Source organism: Protopterus annectens, chromosome 14.part0 (genome assembly GCF_019279795.1).
Source record: "Protopterus annectens isolate FY-2018-M chromosome 14.part0, PAN1.0, whole genome shotgun sequence".
In the NCBI taxonomy this organism is placed as follows: domain Eukaryota; kingdom Metazoa; phylum Chordata; order Ceratodontiformes; family Protopteridae; genus Protopterus; species Protopterus annectens.
In genome coordinates, this window is record NC_056748.1 from 910,121,497 (window position 1) to 910,148,641 (window position 27,145).

A 27,145-nucleotide genomic window follows, 5' to 3' on the forward strand; every position below is an offset into this window, starting at 1 on the left:
AAAAAGGATCCAAAGGTCATCTCTAATCCTCCAATTGCTTGAGAGCAAAAATACATATCCAATGTGGTGGTGGCAAATCGGATGAGGTAAATAAGAAGTGGTGCATTATGGGTAAAGTAAGGTGCTTGAGAGCTGGATCAGTGAGTCGGGTAAAAGCGGCAGAGTCAGATCAGAGACCCATCAGTTGAGGAATGAATAAAAATAACATCAGATACACTTTTATTATTTAAAAACACTTCAGCTTTCCAAACTTTACACATACACTTTCATCCTATACACAGTCAAAAAGGGACTTCATCAGAACTGGATGTGCTCATTCTTGTGGATAATTTATACTCTACATCACAAATTACAATAAATTTTAAAAACATTAAAAATAATTATGAAATCTTTTAACAAACAAAATAAATACCTTAAGTGTTGCAGACTGCCAACAAATCACTAAAATATTCTGCTTAAACTATGTTACGTGAAAAGTAATACATTATTAATGCAACTGATATCCAAATCACTAACTTAAATCTGTACTTTGTCATATAAAAAAACATTCGTATCCATAAAAATATAATTAAATTAGATAAATCCCAATACACGGCAAAAAAATATATGACTTCCTAACTGATAAATTTAAAGTGTGCAAAAACTATTATAATTTAGCAGCTCTTAATTTTAAAACTAGTGTGATGTTGACATTCTCTCAATGATACCAGGTGATGAAGTTACATTACGATGCAACTGTCAGTACATCTCATATTCTACGGTGGTCTCCCATGCACCACCTCTCGTGTCTTTTTACGATTTTCAAAATACCAAACATTTTTTTTAAAAACTACTACAAACTAAGGTGTGTTTATGAAGCGTATATTTTTGTGTTTGCATTCTTTATGTCATAACAATGCTCACACAAACACTTCTTTAGGGACCTTTTGGTCCTCTCAACATAAAAAGCATCACAGTCAGCACATACTGCAATGTAAACTAAATCAAAGGAATGACAATTACCATTTTGTAAATTTACCTGTGTGTAATAAAGTTTTATCAGACAGATATATGTGGTGCCTCAGAGTTTGCTTTTTTCGAGAATTTAATTTGTATTCATTCTTAAACGTTATGGACCGCCATAATGCACTTGCATTGGGAATAACTTCCACATTTAACTGCACCAGTCATCCCTGTATTTTTAAGTGGTTTACTCCCCTTAAATGTTCTTTTCATACTCTGACAAATTTTATGTGCAAAATGTATTTTGCCTCCCAGTAACTTATAAACATCCTCACTAGCCCTAAATATCTTCCAATTCATGGAACACTTCAGACATTGTTAGACCCAATTCCATATCTCAAAACCACTGCCTGCTCAAAAACTGATTGTTCACTGTTACCTTCTGCATGTAAATCACCACCAGTTTCAGTTTTCTTTTTTTTTTTGGGGGGGGGGGGCAATACCACTCCTAAAAATGGTTTATATTTCTCCACCAAACCATGGTGACCGCATCACTTATATTAACTAAAAAATGTAAGGGGACAGCCCCTCTCCAAGAAAATGTTAATTTACCCTTTTCCTCCTGAAATCTAGATTTTCTAGAAACCATCCTGGACAGACTCAAACTAGTGCTTAATAAACTTTTTCTTACACTGAAGTCAATGGTAACTGTTAACATGCAAATATGCACTGGAGAAGGTGGGTTTACAATACAAATTTGATTCAAACTCAACTTCAGTCTTACATACAGTGGTGTCTAAATAATTGACAAAGTTATCACTGAAATTGTGAGTTGTTGTTGTCTCTTTCGGCTTTTCCCGATTAGGGGTCGCCACAGCGAACTCCGGTCCGCTAATGATTGGCAGTAGATTTTTACGTGCCGAGTTGCCAGCCCTGACGCACAACCTTCAACGAAGGTACGCCCATTCACGTATGTCTCCACACAGAAGACGCTCTAGCTGAGAATCGAACAGACAATGTCTTACTGTGAGGCGACAAATCACTGAAATTGTGAGTAAACTTCAAAAAGGAAGTGGTGTTTTATAAAAATGTGAAAAACTCTTTACGAATCTCCTCAGGTTCATCTAAGATAACAAAAATATAATCTAAATATTGTAAATAGACCTTGCAGTAACTGTAGTACTGAACATAAAAATATATTTGCAAACAACCAGAACAAATTTCAGTGAGTCCCAGCTCTACTTTCTATAAATCTTTTACTCTGTAAAGGCTGTGGCCGAGGCGCTAGAGAAAGAATAAGAGAAATTGGACTGAGTTTAATAAACTTTTAAGGAAAGTAGAGCTGGGACTCTCTGAAATTTGTTCTGGTTGTTTGCTGATATTTTCGTTGCATTTGTGGTCTCTTCAATAAAAATATATTTCTTTTACCAACTCAAAAGTACCAAATTGGCTTAATTAGGGGCACACGTCACTCCCATAGTGACACCTTTAATTTGCTTGTATGTCTCTCCTTCAAAATAAATTATTAAATAAAATAATTTCTGTAAAGGTTGTTAGGAAGTGAAATTCTTTATTTGAAATGAAGGGACAATCAAGTAAGACATCACTAAAATTCCATCCCCTGATCATGGGGGTATACAGGTGAACAAGTCCACCATGTTGATAGCTCAAAACCCTATATTACTATTCCATAGATCAGTGGTCAATCTACTTAAAAAGACCCAAGAATCATTCAGTAGATGATGGTGGACCAAAAAAATAGATTTCAATATCTGGTTTACATAATTTGCCAGAAGGTAAATTTTTGAACCCAACACTGCCACAATAGGGCAAATAGGAGACTTGTGAATACATTTGTGAATCTCTGGAATTCCAAAGACTGCTGGAATAAGTGGAGATTTTTTTAAAATAAATAATGATGGATTAATCACCTCTTGATACAACATATCATCCAAGCAGAAATCAATATTTGTGCGTGCCATATTGATTTCGTTTTTTGACATTAAAAGATAAATACAGAGTCTTGTAACAAGTTAAAAAGCACCCCAATATAATCAGTGGTGTCAAATACCACTTCCCCACTGTTATCAGGCTTCATGATCCTAATAGATTTATCATTTCCAAGGGAGTAAATAAGATCCCATTCATCCTTAGGAAGGCTGAAACACCTTGCATGGAGACCCCCGTCCAGATATTTGTATACAGCCTATTTGAAAATGTGTTCAAATGTTTGCACTAAGGGGTGTAGAAGTGGTATATATGTACATTGAAACAATGTTTCTTCCCACTTTCTGACATTGTTTGTCCATATTATTGCAAAACTGAATAGTAAAATTAAATTTCCTAGTATATATTGTGTCAGATACTTCAATAATATATCTACTGGGTAAAAAAAAGTTGAAACTGCTCTCAAACAATTAAAATTAGTTTGAATTTTATTCCATTAAAGCCATTGTGTGCAAAAACCACTCCATCATACTCAAGTACAGAATTATTACTATATAAACTAACATGATGTCGCTCATTTCTGATGATGGACCTCAACCCCCCCCCATTTCTTTTCCTTTAAAATGTGTTCATCGCTTCATAAGATCTGGAGGCCAAAGTGGTGGAAACTCCAGAGGGTCGTTAATGTTATGTCCAAAATCGTCAACATTACAACATGGAGTGCCACCACTGTCCATATCCTGCCATATATTGTATACCTTTTTGTACTAACATTACAATTGTTATTTCAATTATTGTCTACACAAAAAAACTGTGTGCTATATTTTTTAAAATTATTAGACTGAGTATAAGCTTCACCTTCACTATACTGTTGTGCATCTCTCAACTTTTTATATTTTCTATCCTGAATTATTATAACCTACCTGTTGACATGAACAAAGACTGCATCATATTGACTAGACTACATGTTAAATAACAAATAATTTTTGATTTTATCACTTAAAACCTGTATTTCATCAGTTAAAACTATTAATTGCCATCTGGTTGTGATGTATAAATAGTTCAATCAACTCAATACCTTGCTTACCAAAAAGCAATACCAAATCTTTAAATAAAGTAATTACTGAAAAGAAAGAATCCAATCCTAAAAATAATTTCCTTATTTACACCAATTTGCTCACACAATATTCTGACAAAGTACTCTGAAGGGAATTTTTAAAATCTGCCAGCTGACTCAGTGGCCTGTGCCGATACTACAAGCCAGCAAACCACAACTGAAGGGGAGAGGGGGACACTTACATGCAATAACCGAGCTATCAGGTTATTACAGTTACATCCACAGTCCCACGTTCATAACGTCACAGCCCACTTCGTCAACTCTGAAAATGGCATGCCCAAAATGGCGCAAGTACAGAAGCACAAAGTCCCGGAGCATCATCTTTCTTCTCTGGAAATGTAACCACCTGGCCACCAACGAAAAAAACACAACCGGCAACAAATTACACCAATCGAAGTCGGGCCCCTGCCCACTCCTCCTACTTAAATATACCAACTCCAAGATCGCACTACTGTGGAGAAAAGGCAACGTTCACCATGGTGGCAAAGTGGTTTGCTTTCCGGAGAAGAAAGACAATGTTCTGGGACTTCGTGCTTCTGTACTTACAACATTTTTGTGAAGCGGTTTTCAGAGTCGACAAAGTGGGCTGCGACATTATGAAGGGGAACCCCCCACACAGCAGCAGCTCTTCCAAAGAAAAAAAATTCTTCCAAACTTTGTTGTATATTTTGGAGCCATACTTGTGTCCTTCCATTGTTCCTTTGTGAATTGCTTATCCTATCTCTTTTAACCTTCTCTGATTCCTATAGTTATTATGCAGTATTTTATATGGACTACTAATTTTCTATTTTTAACAACAGCCTCTGTTCTAGATTCAACTACAAATTCTACCAGAGCAGGTCCTTCACTTAGGCTTCCCCTATCCCTTTCTTTTTGTCTATACTCTGATATCAAATCCCTGATGTCTCTAGACTGCAGTTCAAATGTCTTCTTGGCCTCTTTCCATTCTACTACCTCTTACCTCTCTAGTTATTTGCTCCCAATAACTTGGTTCCTTTGCCAGCCTTCTCCAGTAAATTCCAGCCACCCTTTGTCTGTTCTTTGTACCATTAATTGCAGTCATAACTATCAGCAGAATCTTTCTCCATTCTCGTGTTAACTAAATTCTTAGAATACTTTCTGCTAATTTTTGAATATAATACTCTGTATGGCTGCTGTTATTCTTCTTAAAGATCTGCATCCAAAATCTCACTCTCTCCTTATTTCTTGAATTCCCCCCTACTTCATCATCCCTTTTCACTTTTAATTATAGCTTTCTGTTTGTGTTATGTATATGAGCCTTAACTGCATAGCTCAAAAATATCCCTTCATATCAGATAACACTTACTTGTTTTAAGGCAGAAAGTTTTGGAGCATGCTGGATGTCATGAAGGGAAGAATTGTGAGCCGCAAGGTGCTCCACTATTCGTCGGTACTCAGGATGCTGTACTGTTAATACGAGTGCAGGATGGTTGCATAATTTTCTTAAGTACTGTAAAGCCTTAAAAGTAAAATAAATGCAAATTATTTGAAAAGTCTGTCAATTACCAAGTTCTAAACTAACAAAAAAATATTACTGTGTAAATTGATCATTTCTCAGAATAAGTAAACATCAAAACAATTTGTCTTTGTTGACTGGGCAAGTCTGATTGGGCGCAGCCCATTTTCATCAGAGGCCCGGGTATAACAACTCCATCACAGTACATTTATAAGTGAATTTCAGACAATTTCAAGAAAAACGGTTACATTTCTCAGAAAAAAATAAGCAAGTTACAAGACAGGTAAATACAGTAAAGTATTCACATCAATATGTATGTCTATACAGTTCTGGTAGCTCTGAATTCTTGCAGGAAGTAAATGATTTCATGCTGTAGAAGGGAAAACATCGTAAAGACGTTTGGTTTTCTTAAATTTCGGTGCAGAAATTTATGTAGAGAGTTCAGGAGGTATAATGAAGAATGCAGTTGAGAAAATATATGATTATGTAGGCAGGGAGATATTAGTATTGCACAAGAAGATAGTGGTAACAGCATCTGAATGGGACAGCATGGTATAGAAAAGTAATTTAAGACATCCAAGTTCTTAAATAACACTGCGTCAGTAAAGCTGTAATCACTTATCTTACCCAGAGACATGTATTGCAGCATTACAATAGTGGTTAAAGCAATTGTAGGATTTAACTCATCAGCAACAAAAAGGCACAAAGCAGCACTTCAAGCAGAGCAATAAGAATGCTACCTGTGCTGGCAGCCTGCTTTCACTGGCACCTAAATGACAGAGCAACATCGCTTCACAAATTTAATCACGAATCTGGGGCATTCAATAGCAAAAGTGAAACAGAAAAATATATACAGACATGCCCCATCTTCAGTGGTATGGGGGACTAAGTCCTGGTATAGCCCTAGTGATCCAAGGTTGATTAGCAGCTCTGGCACCTGATGAAGTTGACAGGGGAGGATGGGCGTATCCATCCTGGGAAGGAATGATGTTCTGGGGATTTCCAAAACCAATTCCCCCCATGCAAGATGGTGTCCTGTGGTAGGTGTTTGACCACCAAGCACTTCAGTGGCAATTCTCATGAGTGAACAGAAGAATGCATCCAAATGAAGGATACTGTGATCCCTATGTTGGAGCACATAAAGTACAACCACCATTTAACTTACAGGTAAACTGCTGCTTTACTTGCCCAAATAAATACTAGCAGCTCTAAGTGACCCTGGTCCACTATCAGAATTTAAAATCTCGTTAGCATGACCAAAGCAAGACACAATGGAGTTCTGATGTTCAGTTACACAGTACAATGTAAAATGGACAGGGAAGACAAACTCAACATTCACATCAGCTTCTATACATTAAGAATTCATGTGCATGTACTTGCAAACACAGGCACTGTAATAAGCTAGCAAACAATATCCTACTGAGAATGAAGAGAGAATTACCATGACCCACATCATTCATTCAGAGTTGCTACATTTCGCCAGAACTGGATAATGCATTATTATGACCAGCTGGATGGTGATTATTAGTTTAAAAAATATTCTTACTTTATTTAAATAACTTCAATGTGCTGGGAAATACTTCAAGTGCTCAGTCTACTGCTCAATCCGACTTGCCCCAACATGAAACAGTATTGCACCACTCAAAATAAAAATGCTGTCTAGTTAAGTACAGATACTATTAGGATATATTCCAACTGGCCAACTTGCTGTTTAATAGAAAAACAGTAAAAAGAAGTTATGTCCTTACCATAACGTTCCATGTGGAGTGTTCATCTCGCCTTGGTTATTACACATGGGTTCGGAGCCGATCCTCGGCTCCGTGCCGGCCGACTGCAAGCTCTGCATCGAGAAGAAGCTCGAGGACATCTAATACCCACAATCCCCCTCTGCCTTTACCTCAGATCTAGTTTGCAAGCAAACCAGACAACAAGCACGCACACATGCCAAACTATATACATAAGTACATAAGTACATATATACAAACATACCAAGGGTATGATAGTAACACTAATACTGCAATGGCAGAAGGAGAATACTCCAGACCAGGCACCAAATCGAACGTTCTTCCTAAGGGTGGGAAGGGTGGGAGTGTAATAACAGCGAGATGAACACTCCACATGGAACGTTATGGTAAGGACATAACTTCTTTATGTGAGAGTGTTCAATCTCGCCTTTGTTCTTACACATGGGTAGCGTCCCTAGCTCCATGATCCTGAGGAACTCAAGGGAGAACGTTCTTGAGCACAGTGGAACCAAAGGTTGCCCTATCCCTAGAAACCCTGTCCACCTTGTAATGAGAGATAAATGTATGTGGTTTAGCCCAAGTAGCAGCCGCACAAATAGTGTCTAAAGGTAAGCGAGCTGCGTGAGCCAAAGATGTAGACACTGATCTGGTAGAATGTCCTCTGGGTTTTGCTGATAATGTTTGGTCAGAGGCTTCATAAACATATGTGATACAGTCAGTTAGCCATTTAGAAAGAGTTCGCTTTCGTAACTGCAAGACCCTTTCTGCTGTCAGCAAAAGCTACAAATAGTTGATCAGATTTCCTGTGATCTTTTGTTCTATCCAAATAAAATCTGAGTTGTCTATGGACGACCAGTTTGTGCAACATATACTCCAATTTATTAGAGTGGTTCTTAAAGAAAGTGGGTAATTCAATGGACTGATTAATATTACTAGAAGAACAAACTTTGGGAAGAAAGGATGGATTAGTGCGTAGGGATACTCTGTCAGAATGAAATATTAAATAAGGATGTTTGACCGAAAGGGCCTGAAGCTCAGACACTGCCTAGCAGATGTAATGGCCACTAGAAATAATGTTTTCCATGACAAAAACTTCAATGTGCAACTTGAAGCTGGTTCAAAGGGTGGCAACATCAAATTAGAGAGTAACAGGTTTAAATTCCACGGTGATGTCGGACTTCTGACTGGTGGTCTGATATGAAAAGAACCTTTTAAAAAGGCTTTACAAAGTCTGTGAGCCATAATAGGCACACATTCTTCTACATGATAGTTAGAAATGGCAGCTAACTGTACTCTTAAAGTAGCCGGGGAAGCTCCTTCATGAAATAATTCAGTCAAGAACTCTAAAACCTTGTTTAACGGAGTTGTAACAGGGTCCAAATGATGTGACTCCGCCCAGAAGTCAACACGTTACCACTTACTGGTGTAAGTCATTGTAGTGGAAAGTTTATGAGAAGCTACTAAAATATCTTGAACCGCCGATGTAAGGGGAACCGACCTGGCTAAAGGGAAGCGGAGCAGCCAAGCTGCTAGGTGGAGAGATTCTAGAGATGGGTGAGGAACTCCTGACGAGTGAGTCAGTAGATCTGGCTCTGGGTCCAGCATCCAAGGTCCCGAATGCGTGATGCAATAGAAAGGGGAACCAAATTTGACGAGGCCAGAACGGGGCAATGAGAATAATAGTCCTCTGAAGGTTGTTGGCTTTCTGTAGAAACTTTGCAATCAGGGGAAATGGAGGAAAAGCATATAGGAGACCCGGGGGCCAATCGTGCACCAGCGCCCCTGGGGACTTCCCTGGAGGGGGTAATAGGGCAAAGTAGCTCCTGCATTTGGCGTTCATTGGAGACTCAAACAGATCGCAGGTAGGCTGGCCCCATTTGCAAAAAAATCCTTCTCGCAACTGACTGTTTGAGGGACCACTCGTGAGGCAATAGTATTGTTCTGCTCAGCCTGTCGGCTATGACGCTTGGATGACCCCGGATGTGCGCTTGATCAGAAAGCGACCGGTGGACTCTGCCCATTGCCAAATTCTCATGGCCTCTCTGCATAGTTGGTAAGACCTGGTTCCCCCTTGCTTGTTTATGTACCAGACTACGGACATGTTGTCTGTCTGAACTGCAATGGTCCCTGGAGGAAGAAGGGGAGCAAAGTGTTGCAACGCCAAAAACACTGCCCTCAACTCCAGAACATTGATGTGCAGATTGTACTCCAGATTGGTCCATTCGCCTTGGACTGTCTGTCCCTGAAAGATGCCCCCCCACCCTATCAGGGAAGCATCCGTGGTTATCGTCGCTGACGGTGCGGGTAGCACAAATGGTCTTCCGCTGGATAGGTTGCAAGTCTGTAACCACCACATTAGGTGTGATTTGCATGTTTTCGCTATCAATATTTCGTGAGTCAGTGAAAGTTGTTGGAATGACCATTGTGCAAACAGAAGCCATTGTAGCACTCTCATGTGCAGTCTTCCCAAAGGTATCGCAATGAGGGAAGCTGCCATGAGACCCAAAACTTTCAGAACAATTTTTGCTGGGGACTTTTTGGACGACAGTAGAAGGGAAATGTTGAATTGAAGTGCTACTATTCTTTCTGTAGGAAGTTTTAGAACTAACTGACGCTGTATCTAATTCCGCCTATGAATAAGATATGCTGTGATGGCTGTAGCAACGATTTTTCAAATTTACTGAGATGCCAAGGTGTGTACAAAGTTGTAGGGTGTAATCCCTGGCTTGTATCAGTTGACGCCTGGTGGTGGCAGACAGGAGCCAGTCGTCCAGATACGGAAACACCTGGAATCCTAGGCGCCTCAGATGAGACGCTACCACTGCCATGCATTTGGTGAAGACCCTGGGGCTGTAGTCAGACCAAAGGGCAGGGCTCAAACTGATAGTGACTGGCTCCCAGCCGGAAGCGCAAATGATCCCTGGACGCCCTGGCCATTTTGATGTGGTAGTATGCGTCCTTCAGATCTATCGAGCACATCCAGTCGTCCTTCCGTAAGAATGGAAGGATCGATTGAAGCGTGACCATTCGGAACTTTTCCTTCTTGACAAAGGTGTTGAGATGGCTTAGGTCCAGAATCGGCCTCCAGTCCCCTGTTTTCTTTGGAACTAAAAAGAACCTTGAGTAAGTTCTGAATCCTATTTGGTCCGCTGGGACTGGTTGGATGACTTTTTTCTAGCAGCTTTGAAATTTCTGTAGCTGCTGGGTCTCGCAGATGGGGTGGTACATCTGGGAGTTTTCTCTTTGGAATGGGTGTGGATAGAAAGGGGATTTTGTAACCTCTGGTAACAATGCTTTTACCCAATTGTCTGAAGATAGATTTTGCCAGGCCTGAGGGTATAAAGCTAAGCGACCCCCGACTGCCTCCAGAGCAGGACAGTCGGGCCTCCTCTCAGGAGTGCTGAAAAGGTTTGCCAGGGAGATTATCCCTGTCACCTTGGTTTTTTGGACCACCTCTGCCACCCGGGCGGCGTCTTCCACCTCTGCCCCCTCTGCCTCTAGAGGGGCATCACCCTGTGTGTTTGGAAAGATCCTTGGGGTTTTCAAACCACATTTTCCCACCACGTTGCCCTTTGGGGTATGGTCTGGAAGGGGTGGAAAAACGGACTCCGACAGCAGACAGAGTCTTTCCCTCCTGTTCACACCGGGTAAGGGTCTCCTTTACTTTAGGGCCAAAAAGTGTGGCTCCGTCAAATGGGGCGTTAGTAAAGGAAGACTTGAAGGCTTCCGCAAACGAACATAAGCGCATCCAGGATTGCCTACGAAGAGCAATCGCTGAAGCCGCTGCCCTACTCGATCCTTCGGCTGCATAGGATATCAGTCTCATGGACAAGTTTACAATGGACGTAAGGGTGTTGAGATGCGCTGTAACTTTCTCTGAGACAGCGGCATCTGTAGCACCCTGAAGGGTATCTCCCAACTCTTTGACTAGATCCCTCTGTAAACGTGTAAAATGAGTCAAATAGTTCAGGGAACGCATAGAGAAAGCCGCTGAACTGAAAATGCGCTTCCCGTATCTGTCCATGGTCCTAGAGTCTTTGTTAGGCGGATGGACAGATGAGGAAGACTCAGACATCTCCTTTTTCGTGGCCGCTGCCACCACCATGGCGTCTACTGGAACTCCTTTGGTGAGGTACGCTTTGTCCTGTGGTGCCGTAATGTACTTATTTGGCTTCCTAGGGACTGGTTCCACCGTGTCAGGAGTCTCCCACGCCCTTCGAGCAATTAATTCCATTAACTCATCAAAGGGCGGAGTGACCCAGGAGGAGGAAGGACGGGCACCAAATGCCTTCAGCAAAACTGACTCATCCTCAGAAGGGGGGAGGGCTTGCCAGTCACCTCTCTGTTTTAAGATCTCCAAGATGTCAGAAAAAGAGACATCCTCTGAAGGTGACTTAGGGGACCCTTCTGACTCATCTAAGTCAGTATCAGATGTCAAGGATTCTTGTGGAGAATCCAAGTGTCTCCTCTTACACAGTCTTTTCCTAGGGACTTCTTCGTGGGGAGCATCCGAAGAAGCCTCCGAGGAAGAGGGGGCACCCTCCAGGGGTGGCTGAGACACTGGTGCCCGACGCTTGGACGTGGCCATGGGTGCAGAGGAGGATAACGGTCCTTTGTGGGGAGGAGAAGCTGTACCTGCTGATGTGGTTGTCTGGGTAGACAACACCTTCCTCATGAGGTCGAAGGCCCCCGGATCCCGAGTCGAGGTATCTCCCGGTTCAAGAAATGGGAAGAATCCTCAAACAGGAGCCGAAGGCACCGACCCGAGGACGGAACCGAGTCGATCCGTGCCGAGACCCAGAGAGGGAGCGCCGGAACCGAAACATCGGACCGAATCTCGGTCCCGGAACCAAGGACGGATCTTCGGCCCCGAGACTCCAGTACCAGATCGGATGGAGTCGAGGTGAACGGTGCCGACCGAGAAAAAGACAGTTCTGGCACCGAGGGCTCCACAATCATCAGGTCAGCTTCTTCCGGCTCCGAAGACTGGACAGGTCTCGGAGGAGGAACAGATGGAGATAGTGGCAGGCCTTCAAGTCTCGACATCAATTGAGAGGAGACCGAGATAAGCTTGGATAGGGCCGTATGCTCCATCAGTTTCTGCACCACACGGTCCACATCGGTGTCGGAAAGGGGCCTAGAAGAGCGAGTCGAAGGGATCGAAGACGGAGCCGACCTCAGCAGAGTCGGTGGAGGGAGCTCCGTCACCGGTTCCAAGACTCGAGGCTCGGTTACTGCCAACAGTTGAGCACTAGACCCCCAAGTCTGTGGAACCGATGATCAAACTAGACCAAGAGCTCGGAGCCGATGACTTTGGCTCAGACGCCTTCGACCCCTTCGAAGACTTGGATGCCTGGTCTGAAGCATCCAGAGCCTCCTGGAAAGAGGGTTTCAACAATCCTCTATCCATCAGTTTCCTGCGCCTATCTGTCATGACCCTCCCACTAAAAGAGTGACAAATAGAGCAGTCCTCTTGTAAGTGTAGAGGGCCAAGACAGTAGACACAGGAACTGTGGTTGTCTGTGACCGACATCTTTTGGCCACACTGACAACGTTTGAAGCCAGATTTTATTTTTTCAGACATAATGAAGAGAAAGAGAAAGTCCAGTCCAGTAAGTCAATCCAGTAATAATGTCAAATCCGGTATTTGAAAGTCCGATGTCACTTGCTTAAAAAAGCAATACTATAACAAATCTTCAGTCAAAAAGTGATCCAAGTAGGGGTGGTAGGCCCCGAAAAACTCTACACCAGTTAGTTAACAAAGTTAAACTAATCTAAGGTATCGAGAATTCTACTCCACTCACACACCGTACTCTAACTTTAAATGACTAGATTTCTAAGAAATTTTTTGAAAACTTAAACCAGAATAGATAAATCTTATCTGTAAAAGCCTCGAGCTAGCCTCCAGCGATGCGTATGCAGCAGCGGCAAACTAGATCTGAGGTAAAGGCAGAGGGGGATTGTGGGTATTAGATGTCCTCGAGCTTCTTCTCGATGCAGAGCTTGCAGTCGGCCGGCACAGAGCCGAGGATCGGCTCCGAACCCATGTGTAAGAACCAAGGCGAGATTGAACACTCTCACATCAGTTAATATGTATGGCCTCCAATTTAGCCGCTTTACAAATGTCTTTTAGTAAACTCCCATCACAGCCTTTCAAGTCATGCCTTTAAGTTTTGGAATTAATTCTACCTATAATCAAAAACCTTAACTACCCTGACTTCTAATCCTTCTTAAAAAGCACCTTAAAAAAGGCCACATTCAAATGTTTTCTAAATAGCAATCAGTGCAATGTATCACTGTTTTTCCATTCTACATGCTCACACTTCCAACTAGTAACTTTGTTTTTTATAAGAAAACTGTAAGCATCAAGCTCTCTCTTTTCTCACCTCTTTATATTTTGCTGTCTGGTCTCCATCTATTCATGCAAAAATTACTCCTGACTTTACATACTTACAGACTCTGCTCATGTTGGGTTAGAGTAAGGAATGTACTTGCATTACATTTTACTGAAAATATATTCTGATCATGTTTTCAAATATGTATGCTCATTTTAAACTCTACTGTACAAACACTTTACATTTTTTAGTTTTATTCAATTTATGTTTAAAACTGTTTAATAAAATAAGTGTACACTTGTAAGACTGATGTATTAACTATCCACTGAAATAAGTGCAACTTAAATATATACCAAATATGAAATACTAAATATGTAGCCAGTGTACAGAAAATGTGTAGAAGATGAAGAAAATAGTTGTGCAAGAACTTACCATAACCTTAGATGTTCTCTTCCATGTTGCAGTATTCATAACTATAGGGAGGTTGGTGCCTGCAGCACTGGACATCCGGTCAGTATACCAAAATCTTAGAAGCAGGGGTACGTGCGACGTTTGATGCCAGAAGCCATAAACTGACATTGGCTATAAAGGTGATGTCTGCATGTACCCACTTCAGAATGGACTGCCGCATACAATAGTACCCCTGGAAGCAAGGAAAAGGAAGGAGGAATCTTTGCAGACTCACATGTAAGACCAGGCCAAGGGATGCCTCAGTGAGGTATATGCCTGATGCCGAGGTTTGGTAGGTGGAGAGAAATCTGTCCCCTCAAGTGGCTAAACAGGAAAAGAGGGGGTAGGAGGGTTGGACTGAATACTGCAACATGGAAGAGAAGGACATCTAAGGTTATGTTAAGTTCTTGCACAACTATTTTACGTCCTTCTATTCTCATGTTGCAGTACTCATAACTGTAGGTAGAGTACCAAAGCTTTAGGTATGAGCCTGGGAGGAAGGATGAGGTCCCTGGTCTACAAGGCCATGCAGAATGGATCTAGCAAACCCATTTCTCGGCCTAGAAGCCAAATCTAGTTTGAAATGCCTGCTAAAGGTATGGACTGATGACCAGGTAGCAGCTTCTAGGATAGAAGAGTAGTCTACCCTCCCTGAAGAAAGCAACTGAGAAGGCAGCTGCCCAGTGGAATAAGTCCTCAGACTTACAGACAGGGTTTTACCATGAAAGGAGTAGCATGAAGAGACAGCCTTAGATATCCATGAAGGGATAGTCTGTTTACAAACTGCCTTCCCCAAGGCCCTTGAGTGAAAGGAGACAAACAGCTGGTCAGACAATCTAATGGATTTAGTCTTGTCAAGCTAATACCTGTATTGTCTATGGGTGTCTAGGGAATGTAGGAGTTCTTTCAGAGGAATTTAGAGGTTAAGGGAAGAAGACAGGAAGGTTAATGGTCTGATTCAAGAACAGCTCATTAACCACCTTAGGCATGAACGAAGGGTTAGTCCTGAGGGATCCCAGTCTTTATGGAAGATGAGGTAAGGAGGGATGGCCATTAGGGCTTGAATTTCTGATACCCTCCTGGCAGATGTGAGAGCCACCAGCAGTACGGTTTTCCAGGTACACAGCTTCAGTGAAGCAGAGTGGCTGGCTCAAATGGAGGTAAAGGGAGTTTTTCCAGGACAAAATTTAGGTCCCGTGTAGAAGAGATTGGTTTTGAGGGGATCTGATATGGAGGACCCCTATCAAAAATAGCTTAACCTCTATTCTGGATGCCAGAGGAGGTACCAAAGGAAGACAAGCTGAAATGGCATACATGTGGACTTTAACAGAAGAGTATGTTAGTCCTGAGTGTAGAATCTCACACAAGTAAGAAATGAGTATAGGAATGAGTAAAGGGTCCTGGTTTTCCTTACGACACACCTGGAAAATCTTTTCCGTTTTGGCACATAATGTCTCCTGGTACTGGGTTTCCTGGCCTCCTGCAGGACATTGAGTATGTGCTCTGAGTATAGGTGCCTGAAGGGGATTCAGAACCCTATCACCCATAAAGTGAGCCTGAAACTGCTCACCTGAGGGTGTATTATGGATCCCCTGTCTTGTGTGACTAGATCTAGATGGTGGGATAACCTGTGGTGATTGCACTTGGCTAAAAGGTAAAGAAGGGGAAACCAATGCTCTCTTGGCCAGAAAAGAGTCACCAGCAGGATTTTTGGTTTGTCCCTCTGAATCTTCAGGAGAACCTTCTGAATCAGTGTGAAAGGGGGAAGGTATAAAGGTACATCCCCACCCAAGAGAAAGAGAAGGTGTCCACTTTCCAGGCCTGGAGATGTGGATCCCTCATACAAAAGAGAGGCATTTGCCTGTTCTGGAAGGAGGCAAACATGTCTGCCTGAGGAATACCCCACTTGTGTACAAGATCTAGGAACACCTCTCTGTGAAGTATCCATTCGTAACAGGGTGCAGAAGTTCTGCTGAGAGTGTCTGCCATTGCATTCTCTGCTGAAGGAATGTACACTGCTTGTAGGTGGATATGCAGAATTGAAGCTAGAGACCAAATCTGTATGGCTAGGCTGCAAAGAGGGAAAGACCTTGTCCCCCCCTGTTTATTTACCACAAGACCACCATATTGTCTGTGACTACTTTCAAGGTGTCTGGTAGGAAGACTAGTTGGGAGATCTGTAGTGCTAAGTAAAGGGCCCTCATCTCTGTGATGTTGATGTGGCCCCTGTGTCTGAGTGGAGACCACTCTCCCTGCACTTTGCTGGTGTTGTAAAACTGCCCCCAACCCACGTCTGAAGCATCTATGAAGATTTGTTGCGAGGGTGGGGGTAACTGCAAGGGTATGTCCTGGATGGGATTGATGGCTGTAATCCACCATTTCAACTCTTTTTTCAGGCATGGTAGTAAGGGGAGGGAGATATCCAGAGGATGCGAATGTTGGTTCAAATGAGTCTTTAGTACCCACTGGATCTTCTTCATATGCCAGAGGAAGCACTGCTATGAAGGATGCCATGTGGCCCAGGACTCTAAGGAATTCTCTGGCTGAATGTGTTCAAAGAGAGATAAGCTTCTGAAGGTAAACAGTGAGGTCTTTTACCTTCTAGCAGTGAATGGAAGCTGCTTTCTTGTCAGTTCTTATCCTGCACCCTAGAAAGACTAGGTCTTTTGTAGGGGGCAGGTGGGACTTCTCGTGGTTCACAGTGAATCCCAGCCCAGGTCTGCCAGGGTTCTGGTCACCAGATGTAGGTGATGTTGCAGCGTGTGAAGGTCCTGGTGAAATATTAACAGGTCATCTAGATATGGGTATATTTGAATGCCCTGTGTTCTGCAGTGGGCAATCACTGGTGCTAGACACTTTGTGAACATCCTGGGAGCTGTGTAGAGCCCAAAAGGTAATGCAGAAAATTCAAAATGCAAGGAATCTACTGAAAACCACAGGAATTTCCTGTAGCAGGGGTGAACAGGAATGTGAAGATAGGTGTTCTTCAGATCAGGGGTTCCATAAAAGCCTGGGAGGGAATAATGGGCAACAGCAGTTGCAAGTTGAGCATTCTGAAGGTGTGCGTATGGACAAATCCAGAATTAGCCTCCAAGGACCATCTTTTCTTGGGACCAAAAACATCCTTGAGTATAAAAATCCCTTTGTTTACTTGCTGTGGTGGGACCTTTTCTATGATGCTGTGGACCTGCAGTTGATGCAGAATAGAGGGGAAAAGATGGAGCTGGCTTGAGTGGGGCTGGGGTATCCCCTGGAAGAGGGGGGGGGTAGAGCCCACCAAGTTATAAAATAACCTTTCTGAATTATGAAGAGGACCCAGGCTTCTGAGGTGATCTTCCACCAGAAGGGATGGGGGGTGGAGAGAGGTAGTGGGTTTGAATCACAGTAGAGGAGTTCTGTCCTGATCAGTTTGCCTCTGAAAGGGAGTCTTATTACTGGAGGAAGAGGTTCTAGGAGTAGAATGTTTCCTGGTTTGTCTCCACCTGTTAGCCCCGTTAGCCTGTGGTGGAGCAGAATGAGCCGATTGTCTCTTAACAAAGGAAGCCCTTTGAGGGTAGTTTCTATGGTAGCTAGGGATAGGTGAGACCAGTAAACGTTTTAAATTTTGCAACTCCTTTCCCTTACCTCGCAGGGATTTGAGGAGTTCTGTAGATGCTTTTCTGAAAAGGGTCTTATTATCTAGTGGTGCATCCAACAACTTGGTTTGTACAATCACAGGGAGTTATAACCTCATCCAGGAGTATCTTCGCAATACAGAGCCTGAAGCTGCAGATTTTAAAGAGGCCTCCACCACATCATAAATGCACTTAATGGAGTGCCTAGTCACCTGTGAGGAAGTTGAGGGAAGGGAGTTTAGCTGGGTCTTAGCAGGCGAGTCTAGTACATCAGGTATGAGGGCAGAAGTCTTAGAAAGGGTGTCTAGAACAAACCTGGCCATGTGGGTTTGATAGTTTAGGGCTCTGATGGCAAGACTGGAAGAAGTATAGACCTTTCCTAGTCTATCCATAAACTTGCTGTACTTGTCAGTAGGAAATAAAGAGGTAGAAGGCAGTTGTCAAAAGGATTTCTCAGCTGAGACTGCTATGACTGCAGGGGGGTTCTTGAACAGGTACTCAGTATCCTGAGGAACTCTACAGAATCTGTCTGGGCATTTAGAAGCTGGGAGTTGAGAATCAGGGGCCTGTGAAGTAGCAAAAAGGCATCTTGAAAGGCTGGAAGCAAGGGATGGACTGCAGATGGTGAGGAATGATCCACTTGTAGCAGTTGAAAAATATCTCTTTTTTGATTCTGAGACATCTGAGGCTTGCCATTTGAAGTGTTCTCTCATGACAGAGAGAGCATCTCCAAAAGAAAACTCTTCCCCTGGAGATTCAGGACTAACAGTCCTCTTCCTCATGGGTAATGAAGTCCTTGGGGGATTCAATTTGAGAGCAGTAAGTAAGGGAGTCTTCAGAGAAGTATTCTTCCTCTGACTCTAAGGCCTGCACAGGAGTAGGAGCAGGTGGAGGTACCTGTGATTGTAGGGCCTGGAATGCCCTGAGAAGATTTTGGAAGAAAACTTCCCATCCAGGGGTAGATTGCTGTTCAGAATGTTTTACTTTTTATTTTCTCTTCAGAGGAGCTGAAGGATGGGTCGATTTAGAGGCTAATGTCTGAGAGGATTACAGAGCAGGGTTAGGCCTCTCCAATGCCATGAGCCGTGGTTCCCACTTGCCATCAGGTTCTGATGGTTGATTAACCTCAGCAGACGTACTCAGTGTTTCTGTCAGGCCAGCTCCCATTACAGTTCCCAGTCCCAACTGAGAAACAAACGTCTGATGGGACCCTGGGCTAACATCTGCCTCGAGAGTCTCCCATGAGGTGCAGCATGGACGTCAGGCATAACTTTTCTACCCTTCTTCCTAGGTGGCTCGCTGGAAGTACCTACCCCGCCCCTCCATACCTAATGCCAGACACCGGAGTCTCTGATTCTAGAGATGGAGTTTGAAGGCAGCCAGATGGCTGTGAAGAGTTTTAAGCACAAATGATTGAAAAATGTCGCAAGACGTATGGTCATGGGTCTCTCCTATACAAAAACACTTATCATGCGTGTCCTTGTGTGGAATTTGTCTTCCACAAGCACACTTCCCCTTTCTAGTTGACCTGTATGTCTGAAAAGCTAAGAAATAAACAGAAAAACCAAAGGGTACTTATCTGTAGCAGACAGACATCAAACGAGCAAACTGCTTCCCGAAGCTGGAAATCAGAGGTCCAAAGATCACTGCATCAGAAAAGTTCTGAAGTGGGTACATACAAACGTCACCTTTACAGCCAATGTTGGTTTATGGCTCTGAAATCAAATGTCACATGTACCCCTGCACCCAAGACTTTGGTATACTGGCTGGATATCCAGTGCTGCAGGCAGCAACTTCCCTACAGTTATGAATACTGCAACATGAGAATAGAAGGATATCACATAGATCTTTAACGTAATGAAAGGCCAGAGTTAATTTTTCAGAATGTCATAATCCTCAGCTATTACACAATGAACTTAGCTGATAATTCAAAGTATAATTACAAAATATTCAACGTTATAAGACTATCCAAACAAATCTTTCAGAACCTCATACTTGACTTTTCTTGCTTTCTATCTATGCTTGCAGATAACATTCATCTTTATTTTTAAAAACTCTCTTGACCATAGCCAGGCCGCAGGCACAGATGCCAATAATAAAAGTTTTTCCTTATCACTACCAAAAGACTGTAAGAGACAAAGTGAAGCCTGGTAAAAAACAGCAGCCACCATAAAACCAGAAGACAATGAACTAATGCACACAGCTGTACACTAGAACAGAAAATATGTGACTAAAGGAGACAAGTACTGTATTTTAAATTATGTGAAATTGAAAGACTATGTCAGTACCCAGAAACTGTCATAGAAAATGCACTAAATTATAAGAGCTGAAGTTGCCCAAGCACTGCGAAATAAGTAGTAAAACTTAGGGGAAAAACATACAAAAAAAATCTTAAAAATTAAAGAATATTCCTTGGAGCCTGGACAATTATATCTGAATCTTGGAAAACAAGACTGAAATATGCACTAAGATGTCACTGTAGTAGCAGGTGCAACAGTAACTAATGGCACATTTAACATTTTAACTACTGAACACTTTCAGGTCTGTCCCCCTAATTAAAAGCATATTACCTCCAAAACTGCCAAACATTAATTCTTAAACTTTCAGGGAATTTACTGGTATTATGAATTCTATAAAACATAATGGGACTTGGGCTCCAACTCTCACAGAAGACAAAGCAACAGAGCACAGACAGCAACGTGTTTTAGCATGGATAACCTTAAATTTAGATCAGATGATGACAGTCTGCAGCTGTCTATTTAGGACAACTGATCCTACTAAGAGGGTTAAACTTCATTATGTGAAGTTGCTCATAGTTTTCTGTGTTTGTATCAAATTAACAGGTTATGGGGGTATCCCAGGGGCATGTTTGTTTTTCATTAAAACACAGTCTTGTAAAATGTGACCGGTTCAAATGGGGATGACTACAAAAAAAAATGATGTACTCACCATAACATTCCATCAGAGTTGTTGCTTTACATTTGTCTTCAACATGTAGAACACTGATCCGGGACGAATCCGACTCGGCCGCATTTTCCAGCATCGGTGCCCGTCTCCCTCCTCTCAGATTACGTTTGCTGCCAACCATAGCATCCCAACCTGACACACTGCCTTATTCCTTGGCAAAAATACCTAGAGAGCACCATAGAGAAGAACAAGTTATGCCAAAGTAAAGGCTATGTCTCTTCCGGCCAGTCAACCACACAGCCCACGTAAGGCAGGGGGAAGGCAGGATGGACGGTTGAAGACAAATGAAAAGCAACATCTCAAATGGAATGTCATGATGAGTACATAACTTCTTTATCTGAAGTCATTGTTTTAATTTGCTCTTCAACATGTGAGACAGAGTCCGCAGCTACAAAAAACCTGGGAGGCCCTCATGGAAGGATATTTCAGAGCACAGCAGAGCCAAAGGATGCCCTGCTTCTGGATAGAAGATCCAACTTGTAATGGAAGATGAAAGTGTGCAACGATGCCCAGGTAGCCACAGAGCAAATATCATCCACAGAAACTGAACCAAAAGGCAGCTGAAGTGGCCCCAGACCTAGTAGAATGCTCCTTAACTTGACCTGGAGGAGATAATCCTTTGGCTGAATACACCAGAAAGTACAGTTGTGTACATTTACCATAAATGTAAATGTTCGAGTATATTCACTGTTGCAATCATTAAATTTGGGTTATCCCTGCCAGGGTAGCCCTCAATCGGCCCGAATACCAGAAGCTTAGTATTTCTGCATTGGTTGCTGTCACTTCAGGACTGATGTCAGGTCATCAGTGGTATAAAATCTGGCAGCAGACGCCATTACATCAGTTTTTCTTGCCCAATCAGGAGCCCCCAACAGGGAGCTAGGTTATGGTGGAAAAACACCACCAGTAGAAAGTAAATACCAAAAATTCCTTGCAAGGAAAGAGAGAGAGAGAGAGAGAGAGAGAGAGAGAGAGAGAGAGAAGACAATGGGAATGGAGGGAGGGAAACTGCAACAGTGAATACACTCTAACATCAACATTTATGGTAAGTGTACACAACTGTACTATGTTCTTCGTGTTTCAGTGTTGCAGTCATCACATTTGGGTTGATTCCCAAAGCTGCAGAAAAGGGTGGAGGCAGTCAAGAAGACTGGGTGCTGGCTAGTATGCCTTGCAAGACTGCGGTGGCAAAGTCTGCCCTGGATTTAGAGAAGATAGGCAGGTGGTAATACTTGGTGAAGGTATGAACAGATGTCCATGTTGCAGCCTCCAGGATGTCCCTGGTGGGGACCCCTCTGAGGAAAGCTGCAGAGGTGGAGGTTGCTCTGGTGGAATGTGTCCTGACCCCCTTGGGAGGAGGTTTCCCTTACCGTTTGTAGCAGAAATGGATGCAGTGTGCTATCCATTTAGCAATAGTTTGTTTGGATATGGCCTTGCCCTCTGCTCCTGCAGCAAAGCTGGTAAGCAATTGATCAGCTTTTCTAAAAGATTTAGTCCCGTCTAGGTAGAATCGGAGCTGTCTGTGCACATCTAGAGATTGCAGAATCCTTTCCCCCTTGCTTTGTGGATTAGAAAAAAAGGTGGGCAAAGGAATGGATTGGTTGAGAGCCACACTGGACACCACTTTTGGCATGAAGGATGGGTTAGTCCTGAGGGAGACCCTGTCAGTACGGAAAATGATGAAGGGTTCCACAGCCATAAGTGCTTGCAGCTCTGATACTCTTCTAGCTGGTGATGGCCAGAAGCAAGGCTGTCTTCCAAGAGAGAAATTTTAACTCTGCTAAAGCTGCAAGTTCAAAGGGGGGCAGGGTGAGCTTTTCCAACACAAAGTTTAGGTCCCAAGTTGGGGTAGGAGCTCTTCTGGGTGGCCTCAAATTGTTAGTCCATCTTAGGAACTGTTTGATGAGAGGGTGTGAGAAAAGAGGTGGCTCTGTGCTGAAATAAGCAGATATGGCAGAGGCATGAATTTTAATACAAGAGAAGGCTAGACCCCTGTGTAGTAGGTCTGCCAGGTAATCCAGGATGAGAGGCAGGGAGGGCTGTGCCGTTCCGGCTCCCTTAGCCTGGATCCAGGTGCAAAACTTTTTCCACTTGTCAGCATACGACTTTCTAGTGCTGGGGTGTCTGGCCTCACGTATAACATCTAGAACTTGTTTGCTTAGACTGGCAGCTTGAGTACAGGTCAGGGAATAAACCAGGCTGCCAGACTGAGGGCCTGCAATTGGGGATGCATGAATTTTCCATTCCTCTGGGTCAGGAGTATTGGATATGAGGTAGGTGTCATGGTGGCATGGGTGACAGGCTGGGCAGCAGTGGATACCAGTGCTGGCATGGCCAGTCTGGTGCAATCATGATTGTCCTCAGTTTTTCCTCCCTTATTTTGAGCAGTACCCTTGAAATGAGTGGTACAGGGGGAAATGCATAGACTGAGAGGTTTACCCACTGGAAGGTTAGAGCATCCACTTTCCAGGCCTTGCTGTGAGGTTCCCTGGTGCAGAATTTGCTGAGCTGATGACTTGAGTGGGAGGCAAAGAGGAAGACCTTTGGGGTGCCCCACTTCTGGGTTACAAGGGTGAAGGTTCTTTGGTCTAGCTGCCACTTGTGTGGGTCTAGCAGGTTTCTGCTTAAGTTGTTTGCCAGAGAGTTTAGAGAGCCTGGCAGGAATTGTGCTAACAGGTGCAGTTGCATGGCTGAGGCTGTGTGCCAAAGGGTCATGGCGAGCCTGCACAGAGGATAAGAGCGAGTCCCTCCTTGCTTGTTGATATACCACATCACCGTGGTGTTGTCTATTTTGATCAGGAGAGGCCCCGGGGAGAGTAGGGATATGAAAGCTGTCAGGGCGTGCTTAACAGCTAACATCTCTTTATGGCTGATGTGCAGATGTATTTGATTTGGGTTCCATTGGCCCTGAATGCACCTGCCGTCCAGGTGTGCACCCCAGGCATACTATGATGCATCTGTGGTGAGGGTCTGGGCGGCATGGGGTTGTGAGAAGGGAAGTCCCTTGTTGTGGTAGCATGCTGCTGCTCACCAAACAAAATCTCTCCTAAGACAAGGTATCAGTGGTATAAGAGTTTCCAGGTCCTGAGATTGCGGACACCAAATGCTTTTTAGGTAGCACTGAAGTTTCCTCATATGCAGTCTGGCATTTGGAATGAGTAGGATGCAAGAAGTCATGAACCTTAGCGCTTGCAGGATTTTCCTTGCGGATAACTGGGCCCTGGTGGCTAGTTGAGAGAAGTAGGCTGTTAGGTAGGACTGTTTTCCTGGTGTAAGGAATGCCATCTGGGATGCTGTGTCCAGGCTTGCTCCCAGGAATACAATTTTTTGTGTGGGTACTAGTTTGGATTTCTTTTTGTTGATAGTATACCCCAGGGAGGCCAGTATGTCCTTCACAAAGGTCATGTTCTTTAGCAGCTTTCCCTGACTGTCTGCCTGAATCAGGCAGTTTAAGTATGGGTAAATTTGAATATTTCTTTGTCTGCAAAAAGCAATGGCGGGAGCCAGACATTTTGTGAAAACTCTGGGAGCAGTAGATAACCCAAAGGGAAGTGCAGAGAACTGAAAGTGCAGTGATCCTGCCCTGAAACGTAAGTATTTCCTGTATGATCCCCTAACAAGGATGTGTAGGTAAGCCTCTTTTAGGTTTAGGGTGGCTAACCAAGCATCCTTGGAAAGCATAGGCAGAAGCTGCTGGAGGGTGAGCATTCTGAATTTTGGTATCGTCAGAAAGCTGTTTAGAATGGATAGATCGAGGATGGGGTGCCAGTTACCCTCTTTTCTGGGTACCAGGAAGAGTCTGGAGTAGAAACCTTGGCCTATCTGTTCTGCAGGAACATGCTCTATTGCCCTTATAGACAGCACGGAAAGAACTTGCTTTTTGGCCTCTGCCCACTGGTTTGGGGGAAGATGTGGGAACCCTTTTGGGGTTGGCAGTGTGTGGAAATAAAATTTGTATCCCTGGGACACTATGTTGAGAACCCAGCAGTCATTGGTAATGGTGGCCCAGTTGCTTGCGTGCAAGGAGAGTTTTCATCCTAGAGGCAAGAGCAGGTGGGCAGAGGGAAGGGGTGGAAGTGGAAAGTCATTCTGAGTTATTACCATAAGGGGGTGGGGCTTTGCACTTCCTAGTTTTGAAGAGGGACTCCATTGCTTAGATCTCTGCATTCCATGGGGCTGTCTGGAGGGTCTGCCTCCCTTGTGTCTGGTCTGAGCTGACTTGGAGGGGGCAGGAAAGGACGAGTGCTTGGAGGGGCAATGCCTACTGAACCTCGGTAGCTTGACCTGTAAGAAGTCTAACTGCATAGATTTAGCTTTTTCTTCCATCTTTTTTTAAGACCTCTTCTGTTTTGGTGCCAAATAAGTTGTCTTTGTGCAAGGGTGCGTCCAATAATTTGGATCTGACATGGTCTGGCAAGGGCTGTTTCTTAAGCCAAGCATGCCTTCTAAGGACAGAACCAGTGACTGCTGCCCTGCAAGATGCTTCTAGGGCGTCAAAACCACATAGTAAGGTGTGCTTAATTACTTGACTTGCAGAATGCATTAACTCTTGTAACTCTCTATTTTCTGCACAAGCAGGGAAAGAAGATATTTTTTGTTTGAGGAGTTCCATGGTATGTTGCTGATATTTCAGAATATGGAACTGACAATTTAATGCTCCAATAGCAAGAGTAGCAGATGTGTATAATGTTTTACCCCATCTGTCTAAAGCTTGGGAATCCTTGTCTGAGGGGGTGGGGATTCTTAGCTGACGTTGCTTTGATTCCTTCTGGTCCTTGACAGATGACCGCGAGGTCAGCAGTAGGATTTTTGAAAAGAAATTTGTGAGAGTCAGGGACTCTATAGTACCTGTCAGGTTTCCTGGGAGCAGGAGGGAGGGTGTCAAGGGTCAGACTGGGTTTCATAAAAACAACATTCACAACATCCAAGACAGGAGGGGTGGCCAGAGGTCGGTGCTGCAGAAGATCTAAGAATTCTCCGAGTCTCTTTTCTGACTAAGGATAGTCCTGACATTCCCATTGGAAATGCTCCCTTAAAGTATGTAGGGTTTCCCGAAAGAAAATGTCCTCGGGTGGAGAGGCTGAAGGGATGGATACCTCTGCATCAGAATCCTCATAAGCAGAGAGGGGTTGCATATCTTCATATTCAGATGCATCAGAGTCATCGGACTCCTGTTCAGATAAAACTACTTGGGACAAGTCTCTTTCTTTTGGAAGGGGTAGTCTGGCTTCCCCTGATAAGCATTATAAGGTCTTCCGCCATTTTAAGCATTTGAGACTGAGGCAAGGAAGCCGGTGCCTGAGCTTGGGTCATCAGTTTCTTGGGAGTGGTTCGTACCATGGGCCTTAGAAACTTGGTAGTTTTCGAAAGAACTGTAGACAGGAAAGACATTGGTCTGTGTCGAGTATCGGTAGTGTGAAGTAGTTCCTCGGAAGCCAGTGGCTGCTCAGCGGCTCCGGACCCATCCAAGGTAGAGGCAGCCGCAGGATCCTTAGCCGAAGAAGAGTCTCGCTGCATACCGCACTCTGAAATGGTATTGGTAGCAGCCTAAGAATCCACAGAAGTGGTCATCAGGAGCTGCGAAAGCGCCTCACTGAGGACCAGAGAACTGACGATTAGCTTAATGGAAGCGTCATCGGCAGTCTTGGACCTGTACGGTCTGTCTCTGTCTTTACACTTACGTTTTTTTCAGAAGATCTGTTGTCAGACGGCTTACCAAAGCCATATCGGAATTTGAGGACTGAGAGCAAAAATATCTAGCTACAATAAGGGCCCGATGACATATAGTTCTAGCATTGAACAAAGCACAAAAGCAACAGCGGGGGACGTCATGGTCTGGGCCTAAACAAGTGACACAGTAAGAATGAAAGTCTCAGTGTGGTATTTGCTTTCCACAAGTGAGACAATTGTTAACTTTTTCTGACATCGGCTAGAACAAGAAAAAAAGGATCCCCAATGGGGTACATAGCTTCAGAAGACTTCAACTTCAGTTCGGAAATGAAAACCTCCGGTAGCGGCCGACCGGCACTTGTGCGAACTGCTTCTGCTTCGGGCTCCTCAGCAAGAAAGACTGATGTAATGGTGTCGGCTGCCTGATTTTATACCAGTGACGACCTGATCTCAGTCCTGGAGCAACAGCAACCGACATAGAAATACTAAGCCTCTGGTATTCGAGCCAACTGAGGGCTACCCTGGCAGGGATAACCCAAATGTGATGACTGCAACAGTTAAACACAAATATCATCTATGCACTGAGAGTTCCAATAAGCAATGGTGAACTTCGATACAGGTTTTCCTAAAAAAGGCTTAGAGTAGAAAACAAATTTGGTCAGACTTACAAAAAGATTTTGTTCTGCACAAGTAAAAACAATCGCCTGTGAACAAGCAGAAGGTGCAATTTGTACTCTCCCTTATTCTGAAAATTCAGAAAGAATGCAGGGAGATTGATAACCTGATTAATGATGGATTCCAAACCCACCTTTGGAAAGAAAGAAGGATTAGTGTGCAAGGACATCCTGTCTTTATGGAAGATCATATAAGGAGGCTTAACC

General features: G+C 43.5%; 1 protein-coding gene across 1 annotated transcript in view; it reads right to left on the reverse strand.

Annotated features, from left to right (window-relative positions):
* BTAF1 (B-TFIID TATA-box binding protein associated factor 1) overlaps positions 1-27,145 on the reverse strand; it is a 3,603,226-nt gene that overhangs the window by 366,574 nt on the left and 3,209,507 nt on the right. The window contains exon 37 of the mRNA XM_044055641.1: positions 5,334-5,486. Coding sequence (XP_043911576.1) covers positions 5,334-5,486 — 153 coding nt within the window. The remainder of the gene's footprint in view (positions 1-5,333; positions 5,487-27,145) is intronic.